General features: G+C 38.0%; 1 protein-coding gene across 1 annotated transcript in view; it reads right to left on the reverse strand.

Moving 5' to 3' along the window:
- Positions 1-310: 310 nt before the first annotated feature.
- NDUFAF2 (NADH:ubiquinone oxidoreductase complex assembly factor 2) overlaps positions 311-27,267 on the reverse strand; it is a 168,265-nt gene continuing 141,308 nt past the window's right edge. Inside the window, exon 4 of the mRNA XM_044224141.1 lies at positions 311-628. Coding sequence (XP_044080076.1) covers positions 377-628 — 252 coding nt within the window. The 3' untranslated portion in view covers positions 311-376. The remainder of the gene's footprint in view (positions 629-27,267) is intronic.

The raw sequence follows: 27,267 nt of genomic DNA on the forward strand, positions 1-27,267 counted from the left end.
TACTTAAAAATCTTTTATTTGAGAGTGAGCAAGAAGGAGGAGTAAAGAGCAGGAGGAGGGGCAGGAGGAGAAGGAAAAGGAGACTTAGCGCCTAGCAGGGAGCCCGACATGGGGCTAGATGCTGGGACTCTGAGATCATGACTCAAGCCCAAGGCAGACACTTAACCAACTAAGCCACCCAGGTGCCCCTAGATTACTTTAAAAAAAAAAAAAGGTTTCTATAGTTCATAATCTCACATTTCTTATGCATACTAAAAATGAATTCTTAAGCTTAATGGATTAGAGAACTACTTACTGTACAGTCAGGAAATAAAGTAATTTTTACTTATTTTATTGTTTAAAAAGTTACGTACAAAGAAATACTACCACAGTATATTCATTGGTTGGGGTTCTTGCCCCTTTGTGGCATCCAGGATCCTGGCTGAAAGGTTTTACCAGTGCTTGTGGGAGCCACGGTGGGTTCTTCCTTTCCAAAGTAGGGAGCAGAGGCATGCCCTTTGATCTGAGTTTGAACTGGTGGAGATAAAAGTTCTTCATTGCTCCCTTTGCTAAGGAGTGTTTCTTTTTCATAAAGATCTTGACTTTTCATTTTAATTTCTTCTCTCTGTTTTTCATTCTTTAGTATTTCCTGCATATATATATAAATGGAAGAAATTATTAAATTTCTAGTTAGAAGAAAACAAACTATAGGTTTTATAAAATAGCTAATAAATACATACATATACATAATACTTTGCATTTAAATAATATATAGATATGCACAGAACACATTTTATAATTTTTAATTAATATTTTATTAATTTTATTAATACTTATTTGACAGAGGGAGAGAGCACAAGTGGGAGTGGCAAAAGGAGACGGAAAAGCAGGTTTCCCACTGAGCAGGGAATTGGATGCGGGGCTTGATTCCAGGCCCCCAGGATCTTGGCCTGAGCCAAAGGCAGACGCTTAACCTACTGAGCCCCCAGGCACCCCTCAGCTGTTTAAAACTTGTTCTATGGGGCGCCCAGCTTCTGTCCCTCAAACGTGCTATTCTACCCATAAGGATCTATAACCCAAATTACTGTATTTCATTGAATACAAAGGAAATATTGAATTTAAGATTTAAGAAGCATTTGTGCGTGCACTCTCTTTCTCTCTCCCCCCACCCCACCATCAAATAAATTATTACCAAAAAAAAGAAGAAGCATCACTGTTAACACCACTAAAAAAGGACAAACTCTACACACCCTAATTTCAGAGATGTTAAAATTTGAAAAGATGTGCATCTTAAAAACAGATGAAATAAGTCATTACACCTTTATCTTTATTGATTCCTTTTTCCCTTTGTCTTAACAATTACTTTTGAATTGGTAGTATTTTTAAATTTTCTTTTTGCTTACCTGTATTTTTAAAATTTTCCTTAACATATATCATTTATAATATGAAAAAAAAGAATGTTAATGTAACTAATCTCTGACAACACCGACAAAAAGAGATTCTTCCAAGTTATGTGTTTTAATTTCAACATTTTATTCAACACTTAAAAGCAACATCTGGGTATCTAAATGTATGATGCCACCTTTCTGTTTCTAAAGTAAATTTTAAGTAGTAATAGTCCTTTAAAAAGGTAAACACTGATGATTAAAATCACATTGGAAACAATGGTTTCTACGGGGGGGGTGTAGTGTTATAGAATTAGTTTTAGATACAAAGGAGCCATCTAATGAAACTCCTCCTTCAAAGCAAACATGTTTGGGAAAGAATATAAATATTCATGTAATTTCTACAACATAGACCAATTCCCCATGAGTAGTTCAATAACCACAGTAACTGAGTTTAGGGGCAGCTTTTAGGTGCAAGGAGAGTTAAAGTAGTGAGGCTTTTATGCACCCTGTAGAATTATCAGGAGAAGTGACCATCTGTCACAAAGGAAGTCTCCCTCAATGTGATACTGGAAATAGTGGAATTTAGAAAAAATACTTTTTCTTATCTCCATACTCTTCAATACCTTCTATGACCTGCTGTGTCTTCATGGAAGCTCTTGAGAAGAATGAAAGCTACAGGACAGGGTTGAACTTACACTAGTAACCCACCACAGGTAGCAAAACGCAACTGAGAAGTTGTTCTGCAGCTTGTTTGGTTTTGGTGTAAGATCAGTCACTTCACATCGCCTGAAGCTGCCCACGCTGCTTTATTTACCTCAGCTCTACTGTTGCAGTCTTACAGCTGGTGTAAGCCTCTAGCTTCTGCATCAAAGACAATTGAGGACAGAAAGCTGTTGCTTCTTTTGTTCTGTCTCCACATAATTTCTCTTTACTCACTATCACTCTGCCAAATTTCCTTCTTACAATAACCATTTAGGCAAATAAACCCACTGTGAATATGTTAATTATTTTAACATATGAAGACAGATTAAAAATTTCAAAGTTGAGAAACATGGAGATTATGATTTTTCCTAGAAAAGGATTTCCTTTTTGTCTTTCTTTTTTTTAAACTAATTGTTACCAGACCCCTCCTAACAGCCTCCAGGAAAATTAAACAATATAAATCATGTATGAAAGGAAATCTAGTTTTGTAAATATTTGGAATAGATAAAATGAAAGTAGTTAGGTGGAAAAAAATAGGAAACTGTGACATAAATAATTGTGTAACAAGGCCTATTTTACAGTAGGAATTACCATAAAATAAGAATTTTTCCTTACATATTCTTGAAGAACACCTTAAGTCTAAGTATGTTCATCAATAAAAACAGTATGTTTATTTCAATGTGTAGAGATAAACCAAAAGCAAGCAAGTAGGTCTTCATATAAATGTTTATCTGTTTAAAACAAATATCCTTTTATGTGCTGCTTTTTTCCCTGACAATATTCTTCAACATAAAAAAATGGTTTTATGACTTGGCATCATACCACAATTTGCTTAATGAACACTCCTACTGTTATTTCCAATATTACACATTTTCATTAAACAACAACAACAACACTTTGATGACCATCTACATAGGTCTTTGACTCAAACAGACATAATTTCCATGCCAAACCATCTTTTACTGTGACACCAAGAAGGACACTTAAGTATTTTTCAGTTTCAGTTTCTTTTTTCATTACAAAGCTTTAGTAATCAAGATGGTATGGGTTTGGCACTAAAATAGATACACAGGTCAATGGAACAGAATAGAAAACCCAGAAATGATCCCACAAATAGCTGGTCAATTAATCTTTGACAAAGCAGGAAAGAATATCCAGTGGGAAATAACTCTTTTCAATAAATGCTGCTGGGAAACAGCAACATGCAAAAGAATGAAACTAGACTACTTTCTTATGCCACACACAGAAAGAAATTGAAAATGGATAAAAGCCCTAAATGTGAGACCTAAAACTATAAAAATCCTAGAAGAGAACACAGGTGGTACAAATATCTTTTAACTTTCCTTTTTGCTAGGTAGAAAGTATGATAAAAATGGAAACCTGGGGGCACCTGGGTGGCTCAGTGGGTTAAGCCTCTGCCTTCAGCTCAGATCATGATCTCAGGGTCCTGGGATCAAGCCCCACATCGGGCTCTCTGCTCAGCAGGGAGCCTGCTTCCCCCTCTCTCTGCCTGCTGCTCTGCCTACTTGTGATCTCTCCCCCTCTGTCAAATAAGTAAATAAAATTAAAAAAAAGAAAAATTGGAAACCTGGATCCTTGGTGGTCTACTGACAGAGAAGAAAAGTTTAAAGAAAAAACAAAGTGCATGGTCAACCAAAATAGTAACTATTACTGGAGGAAAGCTGGCTTAAATGTAAATACAACTATGGTGTTTTGTCTGATATCCAAGATCGATAAAGAACTTCTCAAACTCAACACCCAGAAAACAGATAATCAAGTCAAAAAATGGGCAGAAGACATGAGCAGACACTTCTCCAAAGAAGACATACAAATGGTTAACAGACACATGAAAAAGTGTTCATCATCATTAGCCATTAGGGAAATTCAAATCAAAACCACACTGAGACTGAGTCTCCGTTTCTTTATCTGAAAAATGGAAATTAAATGACTGTGTATGTATAAATATTTACACCTCAAATACTCATATGTATACTCTTCACATTGTTAGGTCTTCTGAAAGTTTATGGTTAAGACCATGGGCTCTGAAATAGGACGGCCTGCATACAAATCCCAGTTGGGGCATGTCCTAGCTCCGTGACCCTGTCAGTGTTGCTGAACTCTGTGTCTCAGTTTCCTTGTGTAAAATGGAGATAACAATGCTGTCTTCTTCCATGGGCTGTTGTAAGGACTGGGGAAGAACTGGCTCAGCAGAGCACTGATAAGATAGTAGAAGCGGGGGACGCTTGGGTGGCTCAGTCGGTTAAGCTACTGCCTTCCGCTCAGGTCATGATCCCGGGATCCTGCAATCAAGTCCCGCATCGGGTTCCTTGCTCAGTGGGGAGTCCGCTTCTCTCTTTGCTTCTGCCTGCCACTTTGCCTGCTTGTGCTCTTTCTCTCTCTGACAAATAAATAAATAAAATCTTTAAAAAAAAAAAAAGATAGTATAAGGGGGTACAGGTGAATTTTTCTGTAGTGGACTTTAGATAGTCTATAAATGGGTGGATTATTTATCATTTCATTAAAAAATAAACATACCAAATTTATACCCATCCCTTTTATTTTTACTTCAAAATAGAAATAAAGTTTCTTCAATACTTAAACTGTTTAAGTAATTAAAATTTTAACTCACTATTTTGTGAAATTGAACAACTGTTGTGAAAACTTTGTAAATAGCAGAATCCCTATATCAATGGTTATTCTTATGAAGAATAAATAGACAAAGTTCATGATTTTGCTAAACTGAAAAATCTTCAATGTTTTAAAGTGCCATAGCCCTTGACAAAGGCAGCAATCATTACCACTTGACTGAGGATAGAGGTGTTAGTAAAACATCGTCTACTGACTTGAGAACAAGATGGAGTAACTAGTACCACATTAGTCTTTCTGCCATAAACAACTATCAACTTATCAGATATTAAACAATACGTATACAGTACTGTGATTCCTGAGAGAAGGGAAACAAATGACATAAGCCCTGTATTGCTTCAGCTTTCTGCCTGCAGACATATTATGGGCTGCTGCATAGGGTGGGTGAACCCAAACAAAAGTTGTGCTAAAGAGATGGAGATGTTGGTTACAGAGGCCGAGGAAGTCAGAGTTTGTGGGGTAGAATACCACAGTACAGAAGAAAAGAGTTCTAGAAATCTGCGTAGGGGACCCATTTAAGTGTCCCACTGAGTATGAGGGTAGGGTGAGATGCTACAGGGCCAGGAATAACTAGTTAGGAGCTATAAACTGAATAACTGTTGGAACATGCATGAAAATAAAAGACATTCAAGTTCTAATCAGCCAGAGATGCCTCACTGAACATACCAAACACACAAGTATTCAGACACTCAAAAAATCACTCTTTAGGGGGCGCCTGGGTGGCTCAGTGGGTTAAGCCGCTGCCTTCGGCTCAGGTCATGATCTCAGAGTCCTGGGATCGAGTCCCGCATCGGGCTCTCTGCTCAGCAGGGAGCCTGCTTCCCCCTCTCTCTCTCTGCCTGCCTCTCTGCCTACTTGTGATTTCTCTCTGTCAAATAAATAAATAAAATCTTAAAAAAAAAAAAAAAGATCACTCTTTAGGAGTCAAGTGGACAGCAGAGGTAACTCTAGACATGTGTTGTCCAATACGATAGTGTGTCCACTACCCACTATCCACTACCCACACATTTTAAATGACTTAAAATAAATCAAAACTTCAGCTCCTCCACTGCACTAGACATATTTCAAGTGTTTAGTAGCTAAATGTCACTATAAACTCCTATTGGATACCACTGCTAGATCCACTCTAACAAAATTTAAAAATAAGCTTCCAAAGGTTTGGCTAATAAACTTTTAATTTCATGTCCTCTGGATAAAACTCAACATTTTTAAAAGCAGGACATCAAACCCAGACTATAAACAATAAACTATTTCAGTGTTCATCATCCAATCAAGAAGTGAAGAAGGAAAGTGTGATCCAAACCCAGACAATAGAAGCAGAATCACACATGACAGAAATCATGAAAATATCTCATAATTATGTGATCAATATAAGGAGTTTATCAAAACTACTATAAATATGTTCAAAGACATAAAGGAAAAATGAACATAAAGAAAAAAATAGAAACTAAGAAGAACCAAATGGAAGTTAAAGGTGAAAAAAAGAAGTGAAAAACAAAATGGATTTACCTAACAGCAAGTGCAGAAGAAAAGAAAAATGAATCTGAAAACAAGGCAATGGAAACTATCCAAACTGATGTAACAGGGGGGAAAAAAGCTTAAAAACTGTTTGAAAGCCTAGTAAGCTGTGGGACAATATCACTCTAATATGTAAGTGGAGTCACAGAGAAGATAGGAAGGGGAGGAAATAATGGGTAAAAATATTCCAAATAGGCAAACATAAATCTATATATCTAGGAAACTAAAAAAAAAACCAAACAAACAAAAAAACCAACAACAAAAAAAACCACCAAAACTAAAACCAAACCAAACCAAACAAACTCCAAGCAGGAGAAATACAAAACCAAAATACATAAAATCAAATTGCTAAAAGCTAACGAAAAAGAGAAAATATTAAGATCAACTACAGAAAAAAGATTTATTTACAGAAGAGAAAAATAAAAATACTGTTGAGTTCTCATCAGAAAAAATGCAAGGTGTAACACAATGGATTGACATCAATGTGCTGAAAGATGAGAAAAACTGCTAACTTTATATATAAAATATATTAAAATATATAAAATCCTATATGAAAATATCCCTTCAAAAATGAAGTGATAACATTTTCAGGCAAACAAAGGCTAAATTTACCACAACCCCCTACCAAAAGAAACATTAAAGAAAGTACTTCAGGCTAAAGGAAAATGATACAAGATGAAAACTTGAATCCACATAACAGAATTTACAGTGACAGAAATGACCAGAATGGAGGTCCTCACTGCACAGAATAATGCTAGACTTGTGGACACTATGCTATATGCTTGATGCACTGGAACTTTACGTTACCCACTGAACACTCCTTGAGCACATGAGGAGTATTATCATACTGTCCATGGAAACCACTGCTTTGGATTTTGAGGTATTCTTTTTTTTTTTTTTTTTAAATTTTATTTATTTATTTGTCAGAGACAGAGGGAGAGAGAGCGAGCCTACAGGCAGACAGAGAGGCAGGCAGAGGCAGAGGGAGAAGCAGGCTCCCCCGCCAAGCAAGGAGCCCGATGTGGGACTCGATCCCAGGACGCTGGGATCATGACCTGAGCCGAAGGCAGCTGCTTAACCAACTGAGCCACCCAGGCGTCCCGGATTTTGAGGTATTCTTAAGGCTTGCAAAGATACCAGTTATCTTTGATGAGAAGTACAACCCGAAGGCAAGGAGACTGTTTTGATTATACACAGCCGTCAAATTAATAGCACTAGGCAGGAGGGAGACAATGCCTTACTCCCTCTCTACTCCTATCCAACAAAGAGCCTCCGCACACCAAACCATCCATGTCCTACCACTGTCCTGGCTTCCCTGGCCTGGGCTTTGAAGCAGTAATGTCAGCAATGGGTTTTCTCCATCTGAGGCAGAGCCCAGTGGAGTTGACAATCAGAAAGCCATGCATGAGGTCAACCCCATTCTGAGAAGTTCACATCTAAGAGTCCCTGAGAGTAAAGTATTGAAGGATATCACTTTTAATGCAGCTCAAGGAAGAAAAGAAAGAAACCATACTCAAAATGAAGCACGAGCTTATAGCAAAATCTGTTATTTCAGAACTTTCCCTGAATATACTGTTAATGAATGACTATTCTGTGATAATCTCCTTCATTTCAACAGGCAGCAGGGTATTGGAGCAAATTAGCTTAAATTTTTTTTATGAAGCCTTGATACTGGGAAAAGAGACAAATTCAGTTGTAAAAAGAACTACATATTTATGTTTGAATTTATGTATTTTTCCATGTCATATTATACATTATTATTGTTTGTGAAGGATTACACTTAAGACTTTTTCTTAAAGATCTTTTTGGAAAGATTTTATTTATTTATTTGACAGAGATTACAAGTAGGTGGAGAGGCAGGCAGAGGGAGAGGAAGGGAAGCAGGTTCCTCGCTGAGCAGAGAGCCCAATGCAGGGCTTGATCCCAGGACCCTGGGACCACCACCTGAGCCGAAGGCAGAGGCTTTAACCCACTGAGCCACCCACGTGTCCAAGACTTTTTTTAAAAAAGGAAAATAACTGAATGCCTTTAAAAAATCTCTGGATGCTTTTAAAAAGCTCGCTGCTGTTTTTAGCACAGTCAAGTTAATAGTTATTGACTGTGTGCAATTCATTAATTCAATGATGTGAACTCAAGCCCCAAAAGGTATAGCTCAAGTCCCTTCCAGTGCCACTTCTTGCTTAAGTTCTGGTTAAGAGCTGTTTTGGTAGCTGTAGTACTGTACTCAGTGTTGCAAATTGCTAAGTGTGGTACAAAGTTTTGTACTTTGCTAAGTTGGACAAAGTTTTTTAAAATTAATAACACACAGACAGGGACACCTGGGTGGCTCAGTTGGTTAAGCAGCTGCCTTCGGCTCAGGTCATGATCCCAGCGTCCTGGGATCGAGTCCCACATCGGGCTCCTTGCTCGGCAGGGAGCCTGCTTCTCCCTCTGCCTCTGTCTGCCTGTGCTTGTGCTCTCTCTCCCTCTCTCTCTGACAAATAAATAAATAAAATTAAAAAAAAAACACACAGACAAAAAGCTTCAAAATGGAATCTACTGACATGCTGACTTAAACAGCTATTCATAGACCTCAGCAATGATATAATCCCAATTCAATCACATAGTCCCCTATGCAAATTCTAGTTTACATGAATTTTCTGAGATGGTGTAGAAATCAGCTCTGACAAACCATAAGTGGTTTAATCTCACCAAACAAACTGTGGGTTGCTGGAGGGAGGGGGGTTGGGAGAAGGGGGGTGGGGTTATGGACATTGGGGAGGGTATGTGCTTTGGGGAGTGCTGTGAAGTGTGTAAACCTGGCGATTCACAGACATGTACCCCTGGGGAAAAAATATGTGTTTATAAAAAATAAAAAATTTAAAAAAAAATCAGCTCTAATACACAGTTATACCTATGGGAGGTGTTAGGTAATAGAACCGAATATTAGAACTATGAAAAAAAAAAGAGGTAAAACAAATGGCAGGATGGGACTAGACATCTCTGTAATGATTCCTTGGGAGAGATTATGGAAACCGAGGCAATGTAAACTTGAACCGTGGAACTCCATTCTAGTATCTCAGAGAAGGGAGAGAACTGACGCAAGTGCTCTCTGATTGAAGAGAGCTGCAAGAAAGTTTAGATCACTCAAGTACTGGAGAGGGGCTGAGAAATATCTGAGTAAGTCAAAAAGGTTACCCAAGACTTTTCAGGGATCCACATCATTCTGCATCTCTGGGGCCACACTTGGAATAGAGGTATGAGAATGAACAATTCCGAGTCTATACTATTAAATGGAATTGAATATTTGGATAAAGATATAAGCATACATACAAAAACACCTTAGGAATATTATCTGTTTTTACACATATATTCTAGTAAACAAGGGAAGATAATTACAAATTACCCATTATTACTAAAGATATATAAAATGTCACTAGTATTTTTAAATTTCTTTGTATGTGCCATATGTATAAATAAAAGTACATAATAGTTTGATATAATTCAAGATCCTAATCTCCTAACCCTATTTCAACTGAGAATTCTTCTATCAAGGAGTGTTTCAGTAATGCTCTCTATATACATATATATCATGCTGATGGTGTGATATGCATATTAAATATAAAATTCCATAATAACAGATTTTAAAATAATTTGATAATTTTCATATAGATGGATCATATAGAATGGAACAGAGCTAATGGTAAGGGAATTAGGGAATTATAATGTTTGTTTTAAAAGTGCTATAAATCGGGGCGCCTGGGTGGCTCAGTGGGTTAAAGCTTCTGCCTTCGGCTCAGTTCATGATCCCAGAGTCCTGGGATGGAGCCCCGCATCGGGCTCTCTGCTCAGTGGGGAGCCTGCTTCCTCCTCTCTCTCTCTGCCTACTTGTGATCTCTGTCAAATAAATAAATAAAATATTTAAAATAAATAAATAAATAAAAGTGCTATAAATCCAGCTAAGAAAAAAAGCAGGCACAATACACATATGCATATCATAATCCAATGCTTCTTCGATGTTCTGGTTCCATGCTTCCCTGGAGTTTAGTATTTATAAATGGTCTCCATTTGGTTTCAACTACTTGTGAATTCCAAGTATAACATATATAACTATGTTCCTCAAACTTAAGTACATAACACATCTCAAGATAAAATCTAAATACAGTTTAAAGTAAATTAAACAGTTCTTTATTGTTAGAGAGTTTATTACATTCAAGAGCAAGCAAAGACGTAGGAGTCAGTCTTATGCATAATGATAAAATTAGTCATATCACTAGATTTTTTTTTCACATCTTCTGTAGGATTAAAAACAAGGCCATTTCATACTGATCAAGTCACATCACAAAAAAAAAAAAAAAGAAATCGAAGTCTTTAAAAGTTTTAATTTGAAATTATAAATTAGCAATATATTTGTGGCAAAGGTATAATGTAGATATAACTTTAATAAAACTACTGGATCTAGGTATATACTTTCTTTTTTTTATTGTGATTTTTTTTTCCAATTTATTTATTTTCAGAAAAACAGTATTCATTATTTTTTCACCACACCCAGTGCTCCATGCAAGCCGTGCCCTCTATAATACCCACCACCTGGTACCCCAACCTCCCACCCCCCCCCGGATCTAGGTATATACTTTCAAAGAGCACATAAGATAAAGATATAATGAAAGTTTTAGTCTTGGAAAGAGATGAACTTTCTAAAATACTTAATAAGTACATCTCCCCAATTCATTTGTTTTTTCATCTCTTGCCACACATGTGCTATATATAATATAAATACATTTGACTTTGACAGTTCCATTAATTTCTTTCCATAATTTAAACTATACATATGAATGAGTATTTTTTATTTTAATGAATATTAAAAATTTTAAAGTATAAGCACCCTGCCTTTTGTCAATTTAAGAAAAAACATTTTGAAGAATACAAAAGATTTAGTAAATACAGTATAAGTGAAAATTTGGCAGAAAGTACGTTCCAGGTCCCCAAACCATATACATTTTGGTTACTATACAGTGGTGTCACCCAAAAAGTAGCCTCCCAGAATATGTAACTTTCCTCTACCCCACGATCGAAATAATTATAATGGGAATTTGGTGTACAACTATTCCAAAATGTTCTAAGCTGAATATTCTTTTTACAGTGTCATTTTTATAATATACCATGAAATAATTCAGGCCTAATAAATATGACAGCAATGCCCAAGCTTGAAAATATTGCCAAATTGTTGATTTAAACTACATTTTCTAGTTCTAAAAGTTGAACTGTCAGGATTAAAAAAAAAAAAAAAAAGGTTACTAGATCACATTTGTTCAATATATGAAAGGGAGAGAAAAAAAAGCAGGGAGGGACATAGGTCACCAAAAGATACTCTGTATCAGACCCAAGGCAATGCCTGCTAGATTAGTAATAAAAAATGAGCTGAATCTTGATTGGATGGGATCAGAAACCAAAAGGGTAATCAAATGACAACGCTTAGGTAGTATGACAGTACCAGATTGCTAAGAAATCTATTAGAATGAGACAACAAGCAAGCAAGTTCTCCTGTAGCAGAAGCTGCTCTTGCTATGTGTTCTTGCCAATCACTAGTGTGCTTCTGCCAAATCAATGTCACATTTAATTTATTCACATTCAAATCTATTGCAAACAGACTTTGATCAATTACAATCACAAAAATGCAGACTGAGTTTTGTTGTTTTGACATGCTTTCTTGAACTTCTCTCCTACATTTTTGAAAAACATTTCTAATTGCAAGAAGTTGATCTCAATGATTTTTGTTATATAAGGGGACAATTGTTAAGATTTGTTTATATTCCTTGCTGGTAGGAATTACTGGTGTTGAGTTTTCTGTCTTTGAACTTGAGCCAGATTAATTATTACATCTCAAAATGTTACTAAAAGGAAATAATCACAGAGCTCAAGTCATTAATATAGTTTTACAGGTGGTATTTCTTTTAATAAAATAAATGAACTTCCATCTATATGAAAAAAAAGACCTTTGAGCATAAAGATACAATTATTTAATTGAAAAAGAAATATAGTAGTTAAACATTAATAAAAAAAAAATTAGACTCACTTAACTTTAGTTCTATTTAATTGCACTGCCCTGGTGGGAGACAAAGAAAACCTTGCTCCCCGGTGTGAGAAGTGCGGAAACCCATTATCCCTGGGAGAGAAGCAATGGTTTGTCGGGCCTGGGCTCCTAGAGTTGGGAAGAAGGGCAGAGGCTGGAGCCCTGAAGGAAAAAGGAGGCTCCATCTGTGAAGGACTGTTAGCATTACTGAGCTGTTATATGCCAGCTGCTGTAGGGAGAAAACAGTTCTACTCTTCTAGGTTGAGGGAGGGAAGGAAAGGAACTGGGAGGAAGAATCAAACATGTCATAGCCGTGGAGGGAGGTTACCTTCTCCAGGACTTAATACAGAGGTACTGTCCTTTGATGCAAGGGACAATAAACCTGCGGCCCTGCAAGATATACTCATTCATTCATGAATTTTTTAAAAAAGATTTTATTTATTAATTTGACAGACAGAGATCACAAGTTGGCAGAGAGGCAGGCACAGAGAGAGGGGGAAAGCAGGTTCTCTGCTGAACAGAGAGCCCAATGCGGGGCTCAATCCCAGGACCCTGAGATCATTACCTGAGCCAAAGGCAGAGGCTTAGCCCACTGAGCCACCCAGGCGTCCTCATTCATGAATTTTTTATTCTTTCTTTCATTGAATAAATATATATGAGCACCTACAATTCAAGGGCCTGGGGATACAGAGAACAAAACCTGGCTTCCGCTCTTAAGGAGCTTCCTTGGGGGCCAAGAGGAAAACAAAGGAGGTTGCCTGCCTCCTGACTCATCTATGAGTCAAGGCAGGGAAGAGTTGGGTAAACACCAATGGTCAGTTTTGTGGCTAATGCTTATGGGTTCTTTCCTACTTTCTCATTTGCTCATTCATTGGTTCATTTAGATATCGACAGCCCACTATGTGCCAAGGACACAGAGTGAGAAGATACAATCTTTAGCCTAAACTCAAGGAACTCAAAATCTAAGGAAGAGAGATGGGTTAAAAAATTAATGGAAATACAATATGATAAAGTCTGTGATAATATGAAGCAAAGAATGTTTGAGACTGCAGAAGAAAAGCTGGTGTTCCTATTATTATCCACAGAGTGGGGAGGAGGGGGTGAGGTCTGAGTCTTAACAACAGGAATGAACCAGAGAACTGAGAACAGAGGAGACATGCTGGGAAGAGGTGAGTACATGCTCACAGGTTCAGAGGAGTAAAGCAGCACAGCAAATTCAGAACACTGGAAGCAGTTCATACAGCATACAGGGGTGAGAACATGCTGGTTCTTACAATGTGATGTTAGGACATTTAGCTTTCATCCTGAAAGCCATGGTGAAGTATTTTGACTCTGAAGCAAGAGTAGGATTTCCAGATAAAGGAGGAGAATGCCCAGTTAATTTGCATTTTGAATAAACAAAAAATAATTATTTTGCATACCTAGTTCTTATATATTGCATAGTATATACTTACACTTAACAATTATTCATTGTTGGTTTGAAACTTAAATTTAACTAGGTGCCCTGTATTTTTATTTGCAAAATCTGGCAAACACAGCAGGAGACTTCTGTGTTTATACCACATTAAAAAAAAATGACTCTAGCAACTATAAAAATTAGATCAGAAGGAGGCGAGACTCAAATAGAGAAATTAGACAGGATGCTACTGCAGAAATAGAACTGAGACGTCATTAGGCCAGGAACCAAGACAGGTAGTGAGATGGAGGGGAAAAGACAGATTGTGATGACATTCAAAATGAGAAAGGTCTTGGCCACCAGGAGTGTGGAGCTGAACCAGAACAGGACCATTCCCAAGTCTCTGATGATGATGGATGACAGGGTAATGCCATTAACCATGGAGGAAACAGGGAAGAAGCGTATCTGTTTTAGATACACTGAATTTGAGATGTCTATAAAATACCCAAATATTGTGCATCAAATTGTTAGCTCCTTCTTCTCAGCCAAAACTCCCAAATGTGGAAGAGCTTCAGGACTCACTTTGAGGTCTGCCCCTTTTTCTATCCTCTCTGCCCCATTGATCATTTCCAATCTTAGGAGTTTAAATACAGTCTACATTTGCTCAAAAATCTCAAATTTATGCTTTTAGGCCTGCTTTCCAAGCTCTAGAATTATATACTATCCAACTATCTAACTGATGTCTTCACTTGGATATCTAATGGACATTTTAAATTCAATCCAAGAGGATTTTAAATACATCCAAGAGGAGTAGCTCAGGGTCACACAGTAACCCTAGACTTGAGACAGAAGTGTCTGCTTCTACTATGTTCTTTCCACTACTCGCTACTAACCTGCACACCTCTCAGCAAGCCCCACATAGGGCTCAGCATACCGGGGGCCTCAGGATAGTGCTGCCTGACTAGCGTTGCCTTGACCTCCAGCAGCTTTGTGTCACTTCACTTCAGTCGGGCCTCAGCCTGTTCCCTTTCTTCACATGCTAAGACAGAGACAAGCTCTAAGGCGACATCACACTGCACACATGTATCCAAAGGGGCATTCAGGTACCTGGCTGGCAGTCCTGAAGGTGAACCAGCATACTCTCAAAGTGGCCTCCCTGACATAGCAAATGCATACCAGCGTGCAGGATCTGGAGAGGACAAGGGGCTACTGGGATGTCCTCATGCCAGGAAGTGGCCCAGTTCAGCCAGCAGCAGCCAAACCAGCCTCCCTTTCACAGCTCTGTGTATTTAGTAAAAGTAGTCCTATACGCCCTTGCCTCCTACCTCCACCTAGCACTAAATCTCACCAATTCTTCCTCCAAAGTGTATCTTGAGCCATGCAGTTCTCTCCAACTCCCTTACCAAAAGCATTTCTTGCCTAGATCACAGTCTCCTAATAGGTCTCCTTGTTCCTCTAGGATTCAGTGTCCAGAGCAACCACGACCTTTCACGTCACTTCCCGCTAACAAAACTTTAATGGGTCCTTAAAACAAGATATGGATATGGAGATACTCTGATCAGTTCCCACTTCAAGACAACACTTGCTTCCCAGCTACAAAGGGTGTGCTAAGCAGACAGTCTCCACTGAGTGGTGTATTATGGCTTATTAGCAGACATTTGGGTTGTTCCTAGCCTTTCCATATGCTGTAGTTACTACTGCTACTACAAATACCCCTGTGAATTATGATAAATTACTTATTTCACCACATAATTTTGAGTAGACTTTTGAAGTCAGATTGCTAAGGCAGAGGGCAAATGCATATATATTTTGCTATTTGTAAGGGAATGGAGTTTTGACTGCCCTTCCTACTTTCCTTCTCCCTTCTTTCCCCCACACTGACTGCCTAAAACGATGCCTAGCATGTAATAGGTGCTCAATACCTATCTGTGGAATGAATAAATTTGCCTCTGTATATGCACTTTATTGACTAATGAATAAACAGATTAACTCTGCAATTTGCAATTATCTTATAAAGTCAAATCTAAACTTAAATAGCTAATAATGAAGGACAAATCATACTCTATCATTAATAAAATAAATTTTGATTTGAATTGACTTAAAGTTCTCTTCATAATGTTGAAAAAGCCTTAATAACTTTAAAAGTGAGAAAAGACAGGCACACATTTATTTATACTCTTGGAAGCTTATAATGTTTTTTTAAAAAACAAATGTGAGGATACCAGCTCTCAGTGCAACTATTGTGCATTCCATCTTCACAAGGCCCTTGAAAAGCCCTGAGCCAGCAATGTGGGCCCCAAAAGGACCTGGGCATGACAGTGGAGCTGGGTGTACAATGCGAGGATGATGGTTTCGGGGAGGCAGAATATGCTGCCATTAACTCCACGTTGGGCCAGATCAACTTCTGTCTGAACCACCTGGAGAAGAATGACCACCTCAAACCCACCTCCCAGAGATGCTTGAGTCCAACCGGCAGACACGCCTTGAGTTCCAGTTCAAGAAGGCCCTTAGGGATGCCAGTCCTTAGGCTCTTGGAGCCCCCAACTAGCCCCAACCCTGTCTCCCTGGGCTATGCTCTGACCTGAGCACTCACCACCTGGCTTAGATATCTTTCCAAGGGCTGGCCTATAGGTCCCCCTGGTGGGTCTGCCTGCCTGGATCACCCTTGTGGTACTCTCCTTGGCAAGCCTGGGCCAGCCCCCATCACTCAGCATCCTCTCCTATAGTCAGGTATGGGCCTGCAAACCACTCACCCTGCCTACCTGCCCAATTCCAGGGGACTCCCCACTTTGCCCAGGCCTTAAGCAGCCACATTAAACAGGCCAATAAATGAATGAATGAATGAATGAATGAATGAATAAAACCAATGTGGTAAAAGTGACTGTCCTTTTTTTTACCTTTATCAATTTATTTGAGAGAGAAAGAAAGAGTACGAATGGTGGGGAGAGGGGCAAAGGGAGAGGGAGAAAGAGTTCTAGGCAGGCTCGGCATTGAGCGCAGAGCCCAGCACAGGGGTCAATCTCACAACCCTGAGATCATGACCTGAGCGGAAACAGATGCTTAACCAACTGCACCACCCAGGCGACCCTCAGTTTGTCCTTTTGAAAAACATTTTTTTGTTTTAAAGATTTTATTTATTTATTTGACAGAGAGAGAAAGAGAGAGAGACATCACAAGTAGGCAGAGAGGCAGGCAGAGAAAGAGGGGAAGCAGGCTCCCCACTGAGCAGAGAGCCCGATGTGGGGCTCAATCCCAGGACTCCGAGATCATGACCCGAGCTGAAGACGCCTAACAACCGAGCCACCCAGGTGCCACTGTCCTTTTGAAAATTAAGAGATTTTTTTTTCTTTGTGTACCTTTCACTTGTCAACCACTAAGTATTTGACTTAAGATATATCACTACCCAAATACAAAATTCCCAACTTTGGGTGGCATCAAGGTAGGAAAGTTTAATAATGGATCAGTTATCTTGGACCTAAAACATCCCTTGCCTGCCCAAGAGAAATAGTGTTACAGTGATACGTATATTGCCTGCCTTGGATACAATTCAACCACGGTGTAACATATATGCAATAAAAATACACAGCAGAGTCACAATACATCATCCATAGCATCTACCACTGACTAAAACTTGAAAACAGGCTGCTGGCAGTGCCGCCTCCCCAAAAAGACAAAGGTACTATGGGAAGGTAGATGGGTAAGTGACTGCCTGCCTGGGTCACCCTTCTGGTACTCTCCTTGGCATGCCTGGGCCATGTTATGTCAGACGGAATCCAGGACTCCACTCTTCCCAACTCCAAAGATAGTCGAAGCACTTCCCTTCCCAACTACCTTTTCCCATCCTTCCCATTAAGGGATGGGAAAAGGTAGAAGAGATAGGAACACAGGTTTGGGAAAGGATGACCAGTGGTAGGGGCCAGAAGAAGGTCCTCATGTGGCCAGCGAGAATTGCAGCACTCACATAAAGCGCCACCACTAAACCAGTGGTAACAGTAACAACCACTTTATGCAACTGGAATAACATCAACAGACAGGACTGCCTATAACAACTATACTGGGAGGAGAGTGGAATTCCCAGAAGAGTAGTAGCTGATGAAACTAACTGAAATGACATTGAGGGAAGGAGGGACAATAAAAGGGAAAAAACCACAGTAACATCTTTTATCTCAAGAAGGAATGAAAAGGCTAGAATATTAATTAGGATTGTAGAGTGAGTTCTAAAGGTCAGGCAGTCAGGTGAGCAAGCAAATGTAAGCTCAAGTGGGCATCTGCGGTCGCCTTGGAGCCAGGCTTCCTTTAGTTTTGTTTGGTGGCCAGGAGAAAGAGAGGCTCAGGGATATCCCAGCAGGGATGCAGACAGGAAAATGAAGAAACAAGGTGGGTGAGAATTCTCATGGGAACTGGTAGGGGAGAGCAAAAAAAAAAAAAAAAAAAAAGAAAAGAAATAAGAATAAACACAAAAGGAAATCAAGAGCAGAGAAGAAACTGGCTCTCAGCAGGACATAGGCTGGAGTCCTCTCTTTCACTTTTTCACAGTCATTCAATACTATTGAGCACCTACTCTGAGTCAGGCACTGTTCTAGACAAGGCAGGGAACAAAATAGTCCCTGCTCTCATGAGGCCTGAATTCTAGTAGGAAGAGACAAATAATACACCAACAAATAACATCACTACAGAGTATAAGTAAGCAGATGACTGCTGCCTGCTATTGCTATAACCTTCTCAGCCTGCTTTTTTGGGTTTACTAAGAAGAGACTTGAACTAGTGTGGGAGTACTTACAAAGAAGTAAACAGAATTTTCTTAGCTCCTTTCAAATTTTTTTTTCTTTTGAAATGAAAATCACTTTACTTTTTTTCTACAAAAGTAATACAGCTGGAAACAAATACTAAAATTTAAATAGAAATCCATAAAGTTGAAAAACATAAATCTCTCACAATTTCATATCCAGTGTTAAAAAGTCTGGAGTATATCATTACAGACTTCTCTTTAAACATATAAATGCATTTACAATATGAATATGATATAGCTCATTTTCAAATGCATGTTTATAATTATTGATAAGGTACAATAAGGTACGTACTATGCATACTATTCCATAAATTACTTTCCACTTAAAATTTTCCAGACCTCTTTCTGCATAAACTTATAGATGTATATATTCTTCTTCTTTTTTTTTTTTAATATTTTATTTATTTATTTGACAGGCAGAGATCACAAGTAGGCAGAGAGGCAGGCAGAGAGAGAGGAAGAAGCAGGCTCCCCGCTGAGCAGAGAGCCCGATGGGGGGCTCGATCCTAGGACCCCGGGGTCATGACCCAAGCCGAAGGCAGTGGCTTTAACCCACTGAGCCACCCAGGCACCCCCGATGTATATATTCTTCTTAATGGCTGTATAGTGGCTAGTATTTCATTGCACAAAAGTAACCTAATTTATTCACTCAATATTCACTACAAATGAATGTTTAGTGTGTTTCATATTTTATAATACTACAAACATCCTTGAATAAAATTTTTATACATTTGTCAATCATTCTAGGATATCTTCTCAGAACTAGAATCAAAAAGCTGCTATGTATTTGGAAAACTGCTCTATAAAAGTCAACATCACCTTGCACCTGTACCTATGGTGAATGTTTTCCCACATGTCAATATAAAAGAAAAAAAAAATCCTTCTTTATCTTATATTTTATAAAATCTACCCCCACCCCCCATCAGTTTATGGTTTCTCTTTTAATTTCATCAAGGATTTTATTTTTATATAAAAGTAGAAATTTCTTATGCTGTCAAATTTGTCAATTTTTCCCTTATGGTATCTGGCTTAGGTGTCATGTCACTCACTCTTTGGCTTGCTTGTTCCTTTTTATCCTTCAGGTGTCAGCATAAATATTACCTCTACAGAGCAGCTTCCCTAAATTCCATCTGAAGAAAGCTGTCCTTACTATTCTTTCTTAGAATCTTTGTTTATTCCTACAGAGCTCTTTTCACAACTTGTACAAATGATCCATTTTTGGTATTTGTAACATATCTGCCTTTCCCACTAGAGTATAACCTCCAAGAGGTACTCCTTGGGTGAGGAATATTTTCCACTACACCTCCAACATCTGCCATAGAATAGATACTCCTAGATTACTTTGTGAACAAAGTTTAGTTCCTTCCTGGGGCATAATGCCAATTTTCTCTTGAACAGTGTTCCTTCTAAAAGATTAAATGAATAGTAGAGGCTGTCAAACTAATCCTTCACTAAAGAATAATTTAGAAAATCTCTGTTACCCCTTTTCCAAAAGAAATGTGTCAAGACTGGTCAGTAAATTTTGGGCTGGGCTTAAATGAACACTGCAATATGGCTCAAGGACATGCAATATTGCTTTTAGAACATCCAAGGGCACATCCATATACTGTATATCTTGAGAATTTTGATGGTTTCAAAATCTATTATTAGTAATTTACTTTGAAAATGAAGACATGCCATTTACTAATTTAGGATCAAAGGGAAGAGTGATATGATGCCAGAGCACCCAAAATGTTAGGAACTTGTAATTTAGTTTTTCTTTCTAATTTTTAAAATATTTTCTTTATTTCTTTGAAAGAGAGAGTGTGAGTGTGCACAAGTAGGGGGAGCAGCAGGCAGAGGGAGAAGGAGAAGCAGCCTCCCCTCTGTGTGGGGAGGGGCTAGTTCCCAGGACCCTGGGATCATGACCTGAGCTGAAGGCAGATGCTTAACCAATGAGCCACCAAGGCACCCCTGTAACTTAGTTTCTATGGATATCATCTATGATAGTAATTAATTACTTATTTTTAAAAAATGGTATTTAGGCACAAGCATCAGCAATAGTGATAGTTCCTTGAACAGTATCCATTAATAAGAACATAAACTGAAGGTTTAGGATGGCCTGTTTTCCACCTGCTAGATAAGAGTTCACTTCAAAGGTATCAGGGTTGATCCCTTTTCATTCTCACAATAAAAAGTTCAGTGATACTCAGGTTAGGTGAGCCCCTTTTTTACGATTCTTAAGAATGGCTCTTTCCTTTTAGATGAATATCTTTTAATTGTGGCAGGAATTAGGGAAACTTTTATCTGCGATTTTTTCTCATGAATACCTGTAAATAAATACCTGTAAATACACAAATTAAAATGGAACAAAAGCTGAGTTCTAGTTTCATAGTGTAGGTAAAAATATTTACATTCTACTATATCATTTACTTACAAATACTTTTGCTTCTTAAATTGAGAGGCAATGTGATGTTTTCTTAGGTGAATGTATGCAATGTACTAACCTTCAATGAATTTATCACTGGACTTAATACATGCAGATATTTTTTCAATACACAAATGAATTTTGTTAACACATACCACTACAGTGTAATAATATGCCATGGCTTTTTATAATTATTGCATTTAAATTACTATGTAATGTAAATTTCTTGGTAAAAATATCCATCAGGTGATGAAAACTTGGAATTCATTCAATAGAAAATCTTACTATGTTATTTTCAACAAACACATATGAAATTAAATATTTTTATGATAAACTATCTTATAATTTGGTGATCATAGATAATGCAATTAGTCTAACTTTGAAAGGGGGAACAGTTATTGAATGGTTATGCATATCAGTCCTCACTAAAATAATACCTTGTCCCTGTCTAAAGAAGAGAGTCTGTCAAAACAGATAATTCCAGTGAAGTCGGAAATAGTTTGAAAGGACAAAAAACTTTATTTTCCTCTTTAACATCTCACCTTATATCTATTCAGAAACATTCAGAAAACATTTAACTTTATTACTATGTACCAAGAACTTCACATATTAGAGATGAAAAGCAATCAATTATTTAACCTAATGTTTTTCATAATTTAAATACAAATAAAAGATAAAAGCATGACTTTTTAATTAAAAAAGATTTATTTCAAATTATAATAGCCACATTTGGCTAAGAAGCTACTGTATTAGACTAGACAGTCTACATTTGACAGGTCTAGACAGTCTAAATCAAAGATAGGGAGTACTACTAATTATTTAGAGAAAATTTAAGATGAAAGATTTATAAATTATAACAAAAAAATAAAAATTGAGAACCATCATAAAAGAGTAATATATCCAAAACAGAAATTCTTTGATAATTCGACATTTGAATAAAATTCTTCAGAAAAGGGGGTGCTTGGGTGGCTCAATGGGTTAAAGCCTCTGCCTTCAGCTCAGGTCATGATCCCAGAGTCCTGGGATGGGCCCCGCATCAGGCTCTCTGCTCAGCAGGGAGCCTGCCTCTCTGCCTACTTGTGATCTCTGTGAAATAAATAAAATCTTAAAAAAAAAATCTTCAGAAACTGGAAATGAAAGTCATTCAAAGATGTAGATACAGAAAAATAAGTATATAAAAGGATAATGCAAGAAAGAGTGAAAGTTAATTTATATAAATAGTTTTGCTAGGGCGCCTGGGTGGCTCAGTGGGTTAAGCCGCTGCCTTCGGCTCAGGTCATGATCTCAGGGTCCTGGGATCGAGGCCCGCATCGGGCTCTCTGCTCAGCAGGAAGCCTGCTTCCCTCTCTCTCTCTGCCTGCCTCTCCATCTACTTGTGATTTCTCTCTGTCAAATAAATAAATAAAATCTTTTAAAAAAAATAGTTTTGCTAGATAAACATGGGAAAAATGTTAATTACCTGATAAACAGAACATGGCAGCACTTTATAAATATTTGTTGAACTGAAATGACTTTTGTGGTGGTAACAAAGAACATTTGTTACCTTAAGGCTACAAATGAAACAGCCTCAAGATTTTAGGTAAATAACTCAGGAGAGACAGATATTATATTAAGGATGCCAAGGTGCAATCCCAATGGCCAAAGGGTATTATCGTGTCCTTTGGCACCACCTGTCAGATCACTAGAAACCACTGAGCTGACATTTTTAATTTCCTTTTTAAAAGTTAAATTTTTTTTTTTTTAAAGATTTTATTTATTTATTTGACAGAGAGAGATCACAAGTAGGCAGAGAAGCAGGCAGAGAGAGAGAGAGGAGGAAGCAGGCTCCCTGCTGAGCAGAGAGCCCGATGCGGGACTCGATCCCAGGATCCCGAGATCATGACCCGAGCCGAAGGCAGCGGCTTAACCCACTGAGCATTTTCTGATTATAGACAAATACTTCCTTTATGTAGCAAATTCATAAAATACATAAAAGCACTAAGAAGAAAATCGACTCACCGCCCAAATACTTTATATTTACACTTTCTTCAAGTCTTTTTTTTTTCCATTCACAGACTTCCTTACTTTAAAAAATAACAGAATCAGAAAGATAGGTATATTTTATAATTTTTAAAAATTTCTATTTTAAAGATTTTATGTATTTATTTGACAGAGAGAGAGAGCTCACATGCGCGCACGCACAAGCAGGGAGGGGGCAGGCAGAGGAAGCAGCAGGCTCCCTGCTCTAAAGCTCCCCATGTGGGGCTCCTTGTGGGGCTAGATAGGAGGCTCGATCCCAGGGCTGTGGGATCACAACCTGAGCCCAAGGAAGAGGCTTAAACAACAGTGTCACCCATGTGCCCCTATAATTTTCCTTTTTAAATTAATTCTCATACAATGTGTTTATAAAAGCAAAGCATATGAACATGACATTAAGCGAGAAACAGGCTAAGCCAACTGACTAATTAGATTCACACTTATATCTTCATTGTTAATTGTGGTAACCTGTTTGAAATAAGGTCTCCAAGGGTTAATTAGCCAGCAGCATTTATCAGTAAAAGATAATGTACTTAAATTTTAAAAATATGTGCAAATTTGTAAGTCTTTCATTTCCCAATATGAATCTGAACTCCAGAAAAAATTTTCTCATATTGGTAGTTGTATTAAAAACATAAAATCTTAGTTAAGTTGAGAAATAATTGTCTTGGAGAACGGAGGTACTGATTAATGTGTGAACTGTTTCTTGTTCAAGGAAATTCCATATTGTAAAATATGCAAATAACTAGAAAAAAAAAACAGAATAAAAGACTGATTCAAATTATCATGACCCAAAACTAGTACCTAAAAGACTAATCATATTCTTGTGAGTAGAATTTTTTTCACTGGGTCATATTCATAGTTTCCTGGCAAGCAATTTGAAGATCAAAATTCCTAAGCAGGGGCGCCTGGGTGGCTCAGTGGGTTAAGCCGCTGCCTTCGGCTCAGGTCATGATCCCAGGGTGCTGGGATCAAGTCCCGCATCGGACTCTCCGCTGAGCGGACAGCCTGCTTTCCTCTCTCTCTCTCTCTCTCTGCCTGCCTCTCTGCCTACTTGTGATCTCTCTCTGTCAAATAAATAAATAAAATCTTAAAAAAAAAAAAATTCCTAAGCATTCAAAACCCAGTGGATTTTTTTTTAACTTTCTTACTTAGATAAATTTATTTTAAAAGACATCTTTCTTTATCTTTCACTTTTTTTTAAAGATTTTATTTATTTATTTGACAGAAAGAGATCACAAGTAGACAGAGAGGCAGGCAGAGAGAGAGAGGAGGAAGCAGGCTCCCCGCTGAGCAGAGAGCCCAATGCGGGACTCGATCCCAGGACCCTGAGATCATGACCTGAGCCGAAGGCAGCGCACCCAGGCGCCCAGAGACATCTTTCTTTAAACATTTTCTTTTATTTGAGTGTAGCTGACACACAATGTTACATTAGTTTCAGGTAAAAACACAATGGATTTGAAAACAAAAAATACAACAAAACTAATTATCAAAATATAAGCACCAATTATCATCTGTGATGATAAGTTTCATGTGTCAACTGGGCTAGGCCACAGTACCCAGTTATTCAATTAAACAATAACCTAGGTGTCACTGTAAGGTATTTTGTAAAAGCAGTCAACATCTACAATCCATTGATTCTAAGAAAGGTACTACCCTTCATAATTTGGGTGACCCTCAACTATTCACTTGAAAGGCCTTAAAAGCAAAACTGAGAGCCCCATGAGAAAGAAGAAATTCTGCCTCAACACTGCAGGATCAGCTCTTGCTCAAGAATTCTCAACCTGCCTGCCTGCCTGTGTTACAAATATCTGACGTGCCAGCTCCTACACTCATGTAAGCCAACTCTTTGAAATATATACATCTCTTAGTTGCATCTATATCTATCGTCCTTCATTCTTCTCTTCTCTCCTCTCTCATCTCTTTGATAAAGAAATGCCTTACGCCTTTTTCTATGAGGAATCTCTATGCTCCATAGCTCCCTACTATTGCTGTAAAGTCAAGTCCATTGCAATTATGCCAGCCCAGTATTGAAATCTGCACATTTGACCATCCAAAATGTGCCACCGATTAGCACATTTAACAGAATAAATTCATACTTTCTCTCTGTAGTTGGAGTGTATTCACTTCGTCAATGAATCTAGGGATTCTGTTTCTTTAAGGAGTAAAAGAAAGATAAAAAAAAAAAGTTAAGTTAAAAAAAAAGGAAAAAAAAAAAGAAAGGAGAAAAGAAAAAGAAAATCATTAAAAAAGTCAAACCATGGGGAAAGAGAGGAAAGATATGTGGTAAATGCAAGTGTTAATACAGTTCCTGGGATTTAACAGTACCTTTTAGTCTCAACATCCTAATAACCTGGGCAAAAAGCTAAACAAATCATGTAACTCTTTTTACTTAATAAAAGGAAACATTTATTCTTTTAGAGAGAAAAAAACTCTTTTTTCTGGTAGACACTTCTATGAAGAATTTGTTTTCAAGATTTCTTAAATAAGAGATAAAGAACAAAATAACCAACACCTTCAGTACTCGCTTTCGGATTTGGAAATGATTATCTTCTAGCCTTTTCACTTGCTAATTAAAGGCCCAAAACATAAAAGCTAAAACTTAATGAGGGAGGAACTGTATGTCTGATGATGGCAACTGATACAGGAGGTGGCTAGTATATCCCTTAGATCTTCATTGTTCAATGGTGGACACTGGCCATATGCGGCTTTGACAACCCAAAATGTGACTGGTCTGAATTAAGATATGCTCTAAGGAAGGGCACCTGGGTGACTTAGTCAGTTGAGCACCCAACTCTTGGTTTTGGCTCAGGTCATGATCTCAGGGTCCTGGGACTGAGCCCAGGACCGTCCCCACCAAGGGGGGAGTCTGCTTGTCTCCCTCTCTCTGTGCCCTTCCCTCCATTATGCTCGTGCATTTTCTCTCTCAAATAAATAAATCTTCAAAAAAATAAATGCTGGGGTGCCTGGGTGGTTCAGTGGGGTAAGCTGCTGCCTTCGGCTCCGGTCATGATCCCAGGACCCCGCCTCGGGCTCTCTGCTCAGCAGGGAGCCTGCTTCCCTCTCTCTCTCTCTCTCTCTGCCTGCCTCTCTGTCTACGTGTGATCTCTGTCTTTCAAATAAACAAATAAAATCTTTTTAAAAAAATAAAATAAATGCTGTAAGTATAAAATAAACACTAGATTTCAAAGGTGAGTATTAAAATATAAAATATCTCAATAATTTTTATATGCATTACTGCTGAAATGATAACATTTTGATGTACTGGGTTAAATAAAATACATTATTAAAATTAATTTCACCTATTTCTTTTTACTTTTTCTATTGGGCCTCCTGGAAAATTTAAAATTAAATATGTGGCTAACATATTTCTATTGCGCAGTGAAGGCCTATATCCATGGATATAGTTCTTCCCCAATTTTTGACAACAGGAAGGAAGTGGCCAATGGAGGACTAAGAGCATTAACATTGTGGGAACATTTCTATACAGGTCTGGCTTATCAGCTGGGTAGTTCTATCCTAGAAGATCTTCTTTAGACGTAATTTCCTTTGGCCACACTTTTGGGAGGATCAAGACATTAATCGAAGGCACACTTCTGCAGGCTATCAGTTTGTTAGCAGTGTTCCATGTGGAGAAGAGATGCCTGCTTCTAATCCCTGATGGGCAGCAGTAAGACAGTCACTCTATTATCAAGCTAGAAAAGTACAATCAGGATTCCTACTAGGAAACTAAATCACTAAACTCTTGCATGAGTTAAGTTTCAATTATGCTCATAAGCCAAGTCTATTCAGTCAAGCTGTTCTTGAAAAATTAATCTCGGATCTCTCAAGTATCCAGTATCCAGGCAAGTACTGAATAAACTCCAGAATTTTATCCCACTAAGATGATTCTGATCACAAAACTTTCAAGTACATCTGATAGACCTACACATACTCTTTAATATTTCTAAGGAACATATAATTTTGTGCCAACATGACCAATGTGCACTCATGTTACAAAGTCAGCTGGCCTGATGAATTTAATTATTAGGTACTGAGCATTTCAATTTTGAGCTCAATTTTGTCTACTATAGACGACAACTTTGGTTTCAGTAAATCCGATGCTGAATAAGTGACCTCCCCGGAAGAGGAGTAAGATACTAAAGAGAGTGAAATAGGAAAAGAAAGCCAAACCAGAGGTATGCTTTTATCTGGTCAGTGCTCTGGATGCTGGGACCCAATTCCTGCTGGGACGTTTTGAGGAGTCATGTTGAATGTGTCTGAACAGTAAATGTGCTTCATCTGTCTGCCCAAGGGGCAGAAGGGAGCATTTATTCATTAGCTCCTATCCCCCAAGGGTCACCTGGTGTGGTAATCCTTTCACATATCTGAATT

This window comes from Neovison vison, chromosome 1, assembly GCF_020171115.1.
Source record: "Neovison vison isolate M4711 chromosome 1, ASM_NN_V1, whole genome shotgun sequence".
Taxonomy (NCBI): Eukaryota; Metazoa; Chordata; class Mammalia; order Carnivora; family Mustelidae; genus Neogale; species Neogale vison.